Genomic DNA, 10,534 nt, shown 5'->3' on the forward strand with positions numbered 1-10,534 from the left:
CACCCATAGATAATATAGTCCAATTGGTTCATGTTCCACGGTAATTGGTGTCAATGGATCTTGTAATCCTGAAACTTTCATGATCTAAACATGGAATATTGTTTGTCTGTTTCCATATTACTATGCATTAAGGGTAATGCAACAGTTACTTATCATTTTGAGCAGTTGCATCAATTGATAGTTAGATTATTGTAATGAAGTTAATAGACAGTCATTTCAGATGTAATGTGTGAATTGCATTTTGAAATGGTAATACTTTGATGTTAAGTTGTGTCATTTTGAACAGTTGATTTTAGTTCAATGAACAAATGATCTTAGCTTTATGTGTATTGTACCCAAGCAATTGGAAAAAGTGTTAGAGTTTTGAAAAATTTGCATTTTGATCATTGGTTGTGAATTTTGTGTGTAGAGTTTTGAAAAATGACATCAAGGTTCTGAAATTAGTGCCAAAGTGATTGTTAAAAAACTGTAATTAAACTCAATCTATGATAATTATTCCTCCCTAACGGAGACAGACTCCCCATGGTGATGGAGGGGCACCTGCAGTTCCCTTCTTCCTGCTTCCATATGAGTCACCACGGCGATAAACATTCCTCCTTGCCCGTCGCCTGGTTACAGCTCAATGGCCTTCACCGTGCGTGCTCAGAGAGAGGGTCACACCATTGTCTGGGGTTCGACCCTCTGCTTGTGAATCATGCATAAACCAATGAATGCCCATGAGACATTAAGGCCAGTCCAGACCATACACAGTGTATTGGGACATTGAGGATGGCTGTGAAAGAAATCCTCACGCAAATGCAAAGTACAAATGCAAAGCAGGCCTACAATCGTCACTTTCTCAGATAAGCTTAGGAATTGAAGCTTGGGACAGGGCAGGGGTTTAGTTTCCCAGGCCCATGTTTCACTTCATGTGTTCTTTAATTTCTCAAACTGTAAATTAACTGTTATAGTCAAAAGAGGTGCCTAGGCTAGTGAGTTTTATAATGGAGGAAGCCCTTTTGAGGTAAGGATAATGTGATCATTAGTCTACAGATGGAAGATGTTGTGAGCTGAGGGCAATGCTTGTCCCATTTACTAAATGTTGTTTGATTTCATATCCTGTCTCCCTGGGATCATGAATAATCACCTCTGTCCCTGACTCTGTGTGTGTGCGCCCGTGCATGTATGCACGTGTGTATGTGACTCTATAGTGTGTATGCCAGTGTGTCCATGTACCAGTGTATGTGTGTGTGTTCACTCATAAAGTACTGTAATTTATAGTGAGGGAGAACATATTGGCTGAATGTGCTGCTTTGATGATTTGCTGTCTCCATGGTAACCTCTCCATATAAACACTTGCCAAGGGAGTGAGCTTGCCTCTGTCTGAGAAGAGGGGGAAAGCACTTGAGTTTCTACTGCCAACAGCCTGACACTGAGGGAGAGAGAGGGGGAGGGTCTAGTCACTCTACAACACTACACACCGTGATTATCTTAAATCCTGTTGATTTCAATTCAATGTTTATACAATATTCAAAAAGATTTTATCTGTGGAAATAAATAACCTAACCAGGAAACAAAAGCCTGCTAACCTAGTTTCAGGTGAAACCAGTGTAGGGTAGTTATAGTAGTCTTACTCTCTAGGCCTGGTCATATAAAAATGCTGTCCTAAGCAGTATACCAAATGGCCTTGTTGTTACTTTTCCTGTTCACTTTCTCACTAAGGTCCCATGGAGTCTTGTAGAGTTCTGTAAATTATACTGTCAGCACATGAGAGTAGGAGTCAAGTCAGGTGGACGGGAGGAGGACAGGACACCCATGGCACAAAGGGGACACTTTAATTAGAGGTCTCACTGGTTCAGCAGCGAAGGGAGACTGGTACTCTCTCCCTCTCTCTCTCCCCCTCTCTCTCCATCTCTCGCTCTCCCTCTCTCTTTCTCTCTATGTCTGTCTCTCTCTCTATTTCTCTCTCCAATCCAGGCTGCATCACATCCGGCCGTCATTGGGAGTCCCATAGGGCGGCGCACAATTGGCCAAGCATCGTCCGGATTTGGCCGGGGTAGGCCGCTATTGTAAATAAGAATTTGTTCTTAAACTGACTTGCCTAGTTAAATAAAGGTTACATTTAAAAATTTGAAATAATCAATAGGAGGTTATTATACCATCCCCTCTTCTAACATCTGCAAATGAGAAAGTGATTATTATACTAGGAGTGCTGTAGTAATTGTTTCTAAAAACATGACTGGAGTTTCATTTAGCCTACAGTAGATTTCTTCCACACAGTCATTCTAAATAAGTTGACCTATTTGCTTATGGTTTTGCCTACATCTAGTGACCTGCTTCTTAAATTATATGAGCAAAAAAATATTCCATTTCATTTGGAATGGCAAGCCGGACAAAATTAAAAGGGCCTATTTATATAACGAATATGGATTCGGAGGGCAGAAATGATTAAATATTAAAGCATTAGACCTCTCACTAAAGGCATCAGTCATACAAAAGTTATACTTTAATCCGAAATGGTTCTCGAGTAAATTGGTAGGAATGTCTCAGCCCATGTTCAAGAATGGCCTTTTTCCCTTTATTCAGATTACACCTGCTCACTTTCGGTTGTTTGAAAAGGAAATAATCTCCAAAATATTGTTATTTTTTTAAACAAGCCTTAGAAAGTTGGTCGCAATTTCAGTTTAATCCACCTGAAAATACAGAACAAATAATACAACAAATATACTAATTGATAAAAAAAAAAAACGTATTTTTCGATAAAATGTTTAAAAAAGGTATAATTTTTGTAAATTATATCATAAATAGGACTGGTGGTATTATGTCACACATGCAGCTAACACAGACATATGGAAATGTCTGCTCTACCCAAAATTACAACCAACTAATTGAAGAATTACCACAGAAATGGAAGAGGCAAGTAGAAAGGGGAAAAAGTAAGGAAGATAAATTGCAAAATAGTTGAAGAGATTTTTGATGTACCTATTCCATGGCACATGGTTTATGAATTGACACGCAAAACAACCCGGACCCAAAACGTAAAATGTTTCAGTATAAATGATTATACTAATTTCTTGCAACCAATAGAACGTTATATATATGGGGGATACAATCTTCCCAGCTCTGCAGATTCTGCTGTGAGAGGCAGTCATTAGATCATTTATTTTGGTACTGTCCATATATTGCTCGTTTTTGGTCACAGGTCCAGGAATGGCTGAAGAATTGCAACATTTGCCTAAAACTAACGCTGCAGATAGCAATACTGGGTGATTTGAAAAGCCATAGTCAATCAATCAATAATATAATAATTATTTTAGCAAAAATGTTTCTCTTTAATTTACAATCTGTAGAAGCTATGAGAATAGAAAGGTTCAGTACTTTTGTGATGCATCACAGCACAGTTGAAAAATATATGGCAAAAAGAAATACAAAATGGATGGTGTTAAGAGACAGATGCGATGAGTTGAATGGAGCTGAAGGGTGGGACTAATAACAACAAGATAACCAATGCAAACATACAGGGTCCTTAAAATGTATATACAGTAGTAAATAGAGGAAGGACTAAAAACAAACAAAATATAACTATTGTAAAATAGATTGTGTCTGTAAAATGTGTATAAGATGTATAAACTGAAGGTAGAAGCCTAAGTGTTATTGTTTATTAGTTTACTCCAATTGGGGGGAGGGTGGCAGGGTTTGCGGGGAATAATAAAGGTATATTCTAAAAAAAGTATGTACTGTATATGCATGTCTGTATATATCTATGTGTATGTATGTATATATGTGTATATATATATTCATGTTTATGTCATATATGGGGGATTGGAAATGATGCAGACAACTACATTGATGGAAGCAACAATCTTTCCGCTATATTAAAGCTGATCCACCCCTTTAAAAAAAGTATGAATTTAAATTGAAATTAAAAATAGGCTGTTCTGTGTTTTAGCCACAGAATGAAATTGCATTGTATTGCAATGTATCTCTATGGTTTTAACCTTTATCGTTGCTTAAGTCTGAGCTCAAAACGAAGTCTACTGGGTGTTACTATTCTCCATGGAATGCATCCTTGTGTCTATACCTTGACACGTTTCCTTTCGTCTCAGGGACACGTCAAGGCTCTTGAAACTGCCAGTGCCTAGCAACAGAATGGGTCCCATGTGTTCAGATGGGTTGAGTGTTCTGCTCTCCATTTCAATATGTATATTATTCTAATCCACACACCATTTCAAGCTCCTCTAAGAAATTGTGTGTAGGTGACAGGCTGCCCCGTTTGACTTAATCTATAAACAAATATAATTTAATAGAATAGTATAGAATAGAATAAAGTACATTTTTTTCCTGTTAACTACATTTTTGGTTAAAGATGATATGCAAATCATGCTTCACAACAGCTTGTGTCTGTGCATGCATGCGTGCGTGCTTGTGTGTGTGTGCATCTTTGCGCATGTGTCTGTGTGTGTGTGTGTGGTGTCCATTTTACTCCCGTTTCCCTACTGAAAATAGCAGCAGTGTTTCAGCACTGTTTCTCCGTCCACCTGTAGTGTGCCCTCTCCTCTGCAGGCAGGCTGTGTCCGCTGGACCATAGCAGAGGCAGTACCAGGTACACTGGAAATGGAGTGAAAGATAAAGTGAAGGGACTTCTGAGTGTGTGGGGTCGATTTCAGGGAAGGAGAAATGTCAAACTCTCGCTGAACGTAGAACTAGATAGAGCAGAAGGTAGAACATTAAATGTATCCTCATTTAGCTGTTAATCAGGCTTTCAGGTGTAATATACAGAAACCATAGGCTACTAAAATCACTTTGTTTGGCACCAAATGTGTCATGTTCCTGACCGGTTTTCTGTTATTTTGTATGTGTTAGTCGGTCAGGGCGTGAGTGAGGGTGGTCATTCTAAGGAGGAGACGTTAGCTGGGATTGACTATGGTGGGGTGGGGACCTCGCCCAGAGCCTGAGCCACCACCGTGGTCAGACGCCCACCCAGACCCTCCCCTAGACTTTTAGTGGTGCGTTCGGAGTACGCACCTTGAGGGGGGGGGGGGGGGGGGGGGTTATGCCACGTTCCTGACCGGTTTTCTGTTATTTTGTATGTGTTTGACGGTCAGGGCGTGAGTTTGGGTGGGTAGTCTATGTTATGTGTTTCTATGCTTGTTAAAGGGTGACCTGATATGGTTCTCAATTAGAGGCAGGTGGTTTTCATTTCCTCTGATTGAGAGCCATATTAAGGTAGGTGTTTTCACATTGATTGTTGTGGGTGGTTGTCTCCTGTGTCTGTGTTTGTCGCGCCATACGGGGCTGTTTCGGTTTGTTTGTCAGTTCGTTCTTTTGTGTAGTCATTTTTCCTGTTCGTGAGTTCTTCGTTTTATGTAAGTTCGCATGTCCAGGTCTGTCTACTCCGTTTTGTTATTTTGTTAGTTATTCAAGTTAGTTTGTTTTTTGTCTTGTTAAATAAATAAATGATGTCCTATTCCAACGCTGCATTTTGGTCGAATCCTTGCTCCTCCTCTTCGGATGAAGAGGAGGAGGAAATCCGTTACAAAATGTTCTTTTAAAACTAACAAAAACTAACAAAGTCACTCTGCATCCCAAATGGCACCCTATTCCCCACATAGTGCCCTACTTTTGACCACATCCAATGGGGCTCTGGTAAAAAGTTGTGCACTATATAGGGAAAAGACAGCCAGTTGAGACGCAAACTGAGAGAACTGGAAGGAAATCAATGTTGCTGATGTCTCTTCATGCCACTGAAGCACTTTACATCAGAGCTAATGTAAAATGCATGAGCTAGCCTGGCTGGAAGGATGTCTCAGGTGTCAGGCAGTAGGACTGGTTAAACACCAATAAAGAAGTGACATTTCACACGGAGAGAGCGAGAGAGAGGGAGAGAGAGAGAGAGACTCCTTTGTCTTCCTTTAGGGAGCTGGACAGGGCAACATTATTTGCAATGTGTTGATTTGTGATGAGCCTCAGCTTTCTTTCTTAATTTTATTGATCCCAGCTCCCACCACAAGCTGTATCAATGAGCCACGCAAGGATAAAAAGCCACTTGTGGGGGACACGGCCCTGTTGAGTCAGGTTGCACAGTCTCTCTCTCTCTCTCTCTCTCTCTCTGTCTCTCCGTCTCTCTGTCTCTCTCTGTCTCTCTGTCTCTCTGTCTCTCTCTGTCTCTCTGTCTCTCTGTCTCTCTGTCTCTCTCTCTCTCTGTCTCTCTCTCTCTCTGTCTCTCTCTCTCTGTCTCTCTCTCTCTCTGTCTCTGTCTCTCTCTCTCTCTCTGTCTCTGTCTCTGTCTCTCTCTCTCTCTCTCTGTCTCTCTCTCTCTCTCTCTCTCTCTGTCTCTCTCTCTCTCTCTCTCTCTCTCTCTCTCTCTCTCTCTCTGAGTTGTATAATTAGTTTGCTTCTTTGGGGAAAAAACGTTTTTGTAGGAATAAACAAAATATATAGCCTTTTGGCCAACAAGTCTATATGTTGCAGTGTGTGTATTTATGCATAAACTATTTAGTTACAAAGCATAGGCATTCACTAATAGCCCTAAATAGCCTCAAATAGCCTATAATAGCCTCATATACCCTAAATAGCCTCATATATGATTAGGAAAGGCTGATCAGAAAATAAAATGCAGCTCTGTCTGAACTGTGATAAATGGACAAAATATTAATTAGGTGCTTAGTTAATAACCCCTGAGGCATGCTGTTACATTAAAGGCCCACACAATGCTGGTGATTCTCTGATACACCTCGACGCAGACGACACCATTCTGTATACTTCTGGCCCCTCTTTGGACACTGTGTTAACTAACTTCCAGACGAGCTTCAATGCCATACAACTCTCCTTCCATGGCCTCCAACTGCTCTTAAATGCAAGTAAAACTAAATGCATGCTATTCAACCGATCACTGCCCGCACATCCAGCATCACTACTCTGGACGGCTCTGACTTAGAATACGTGGACAACTACAAATACCTTGGTGTCTGGTTAGACTGTAAACTCTCCTTCCAGACTCACATTAAGCATTTCCAATCCAAAATTAAATCTAGAATCGGCTTCCTATATCGCAACAAAGCATCCTTCACTCATGCTGCCAAACATACCCTCGTAAAACTGACCATCCTACCGATCCTCGACTTCGGTGATGTCATCTATAAAATAGCCTCCAACACTCTACTCAACAAACTGGATGCAGTCTATCACAGTGCCATCCGTTTTGTCATCAAAGCCCCATACACTACCCACCATTGCGACCTGTACACTCTCGTTGGTTGGCCCTCGCTTCATACTCGTCGCCAAACCCACTGGCTACAGGTTATCTACAAGTCTCTGCTAGGTAAAGCCCCGCCTTATCTCAGCTCACTGGTCACCATTGCAGCACACACTCGTAGCACGCGCTCCAGCAGGTAATTCTCACCGGTCACCTCCAAAGCCAATTCCTCCTTTGGTCGTCTTTCCTTCCAGTTCTCTGCTGCCAATGAATGGAACGAACTGCAAAAATCTCTGAAGCTGGAAACACTTATCTCCGTCACTAGCTTTAAGCACCAGCTGTCAGAGCAGCTCACAGATCACTGCACCTGTACATAGCCTATCTATAATTTAGCCCAAACAACTACCTCTTCCCCTACTGTATTTATTTATTTTGCTCCTTTGCACCCCATTATTTACATTTCTACTTTGCACATTCTTCTACTGCAAATCTACTATTCCAGTGTTTTACTTGCTATATTGTATTTATTTCGCCACCATGGGCTTTTTTTTTTGCCTTTACCTCCCTTTTCTCACCTCATTTGCTCACATTGTATATAGACTTATTTTTCTACTGTATTATTGACTGTATGTTTTGTTTATTCCATGTGTAACTCTGTGTTGTTGTATGTGTCGAATTGCTATGCTTTATCTTGGCCAGGTCGCAGTTGCAAATGAGAACTTGTTCTCAACTCGCCTACCTGGTTAAATAAAGGTGATATAAAATCAAATAAAAAATAAAACGGCAGCCCTGCCACTTGGTTTGCTATGGAAGCCTGCTGGGGAGTTGTCCTGACATCTAGTGGTGAATCTTTGCAACACATGCATTTTTGTGTAATGTGATATAAATGTAACATGCCATGGGTCGTAAAAAAAGGCAATAGGCACACCTGTAAAAAATAACTGAGAAAAACACCTGGTAAAAATGTGTCTAAACTCCACCTCCTCAATTATGGTGCAGTATTCATGTCATGTCATAGGTCTATTCTTCATTTGTATCTTTATTTGCATGTCATAGCTTTACATAGGTGACAGCAATGTATTTTAATAAATAAATATAACACTGTACAAGGTTTTGTAACCTTGAAATTTCCTTTCACTATTGACCCTTAGTGCAGTTTGCTTGCCGCTATGCACATGTGGCACGGTTAATGTGAAGTTTCGCCCCTCCATACTGAAGTCTATAACATTCCTGATTTGTCTGCTACGCGAAGGCGGAGTCTCCTAGTGTAGTAGACTAATATGTGTGCGCAACGCTGAATGGTAACCCCTGTGGCAACCTTGTGAACCAACAGTCTGTCCACAGCGCTGGGCTTCAGGATGTTCTTTTTTTCCGCTGATAACAGAGATTTTCTGAATTTAGGCTACCTGGCCTCTTCAGAGAAGGTCAGCATTTGCATATTAATTCATGTTAAGGTGAGATGTTAATACAACAACCCGTGGTGGATTGTTAGGCAGCATCCGATTATTGAATAGCATTTGTTGGCTGCAGCTGTATGCGACGGGAGACAACATGACAGAGGTGACTGCATCTCATCGCAGCATTTATTGATAGACCAAGGGGGACTGATGACAATAACCATTTCAGATAGTACTTAATTGTGCTCGTCTACAATTCATACATGTTGTCTACCTTGAGAAATGCGTGCTTGCAGAACGCAATAGCAGAAGATGGAACAACAATTACTTTTTTTCATATAGATCTCAGAAAGCTATAGCCTATGTGTATGCTTAGCATAAAGCAGGTCCCTCTTATTGGACGTCTCATTCACTAGTGCGTAAAATGGGTAACCGTTTTTCTAACATAGCTGCTTTTCAGTCCCTGCACATTGTAATGCTGGGTTTAGATTCTGCCGGTAAAACGACTGTCCTGTACCGCCTGAAATTCAACGAATTTGTGAACACTGTTCCCACAATCGGATTTAACACCGAGAGGATAAAACTGAGTAACGGTACCGCCAAAGGGATTAGTTGTCATTTTTGGGACGTCGGGGGACAGGAGAAGCTAAGACCGTTATGGAAATCGTACAGTAGGTGCACGGATGGCATTATTTACGTAGTGGACTCAGTGGACGTGGACAGACTAGAGGAAGCCAAAACAGAACTGCATAAGGTGACCAAATTCGCAGAAAACCAAGGGACTCCACTACTGGTGATAGCCAATAAGCAGGACTTGCCCAAGTCTCTACCTGTCCATGAGATTGAGAAGCAACTGGCACTGCATGAGCTCAGCCCTTCTACCACTTACCATGTCCAGCCTGCATGTGCCATCATAGGTGAAGGGCTTCATGAAGGCATGGATAAACTGTATGAAATGATTGTGAAACGAAGGAAATCATTGAAACAAAAGAAAATGAGATAAAAAGTCATTACTGTGAAGTTGACCGCTATCTTCTGAGCTGTACCATGACTTTTGCTATAGTCGGCATGTCAGGTGATTCTTGTTATGCAGACTGTTACACTTGCAGTGGTTTATTATGATACACGGTATAGCTTTGGAGTTATTGGTGAAGTTCGTCACTTTTAGCTGTGCTGTTACATTCAATCACACAGAGGAAGGAAAATAAAAGCTTGCTTCTTGCAATCAGAAATGTCCTTGGCAGGCTGGTGGTACCTGTTTGTTGCTGCGTCACAATATTTTCTTGTCAATACTTTTTTTCTCCTGAAGAGTGAATGGCCTACACAGCACTTTTTGACAGACTGGAGTAGCCCACATTATTTCCTGATTGGAATGAACGTCATTAATCAATATAAATGTGCTTATAATTTAATTTTTCCACTTTGCACGCTCTGTTTATGTTACTAACGGATTTTGAGAGAGACCGTCCATTTCGTTCTAACTGGGCAAACAGTGCTGTTTTATAGTAGAATACAATAGCCTATATTGGGTTGAAGGTGTCTTTCAAATAAAGGCTATTCATATTTTGCACGTTTCATCACAATATTATCTTGAACGTTTGTTTCATGACTGATGCCCATTCTACTTAATGCAGTGTCAATAAATGCCGATGAAGATTTGGTCTGAAGTGCATTACTGTGGCTTGGAAACACGATGACATTCCCGAAAGGAGGCTAATAATTAGTAGGACACGCGTTTGTCATTATTGTTATGTCGCCAGATTGACTTTAGATGCAGTATAACTTTAGCTAGCTAAGATTGAGGGGAGAGTGCAACATTTTTGCTAGCCAACATTAGCATTGTTAAGTTACCTATTTCTGACAAACTTTGCTATCTCACGGCAACATTGCCATCTCTCTCAAGTAAACCTGACGACATCATAATGATGGCAAAGTTGTTTTCCACTAATTATTTGTCTTTAGT

The 10,534-nt window shown here is 40.8% G+C and overlaps 1 protein-coding gene across 1 annotated transcript; it reads left to right on the plus strand.

Annotated features, from left to right (window-relative positions):
- The first annotated feature begins 8,431 nt into the window (after nt 1–8,431).
- Nucleotides 8,432–10,230, plus strand: LOC129840484 (ADP-ribosylation factor-like protein 4C). Its single transcript, XM_055908400.1, has one exon. It carries the CDS (start codon nt 8,996–8,998, stop codon nt 9,572–9,574), a length of 579 nt encoding a protein of 192 aa, XP_055764375.1. The 5' UTR covers nt 8,432–8,995; the 3' UTR covers nt 9,575–10,230.
- Nucleotides 10,231–10,534: the final 304 nt, after the last annotated feature.

This window comes from Salvelinus fontinalis, chromosome 41 (assembly GCF_029448725.1).
Source record: "Salvelinus fontinalis isolate EN_2023a chromosome 41, ASM2944872v1, whole genome shotgun sequence".
Classification (NCBI taxonomy): Eukaryota; Metazoa; Chordata; class Actinopteri; order Salmoniformes; family Salmonidae; genus Salvelinus; species Salvelinus fontinalis.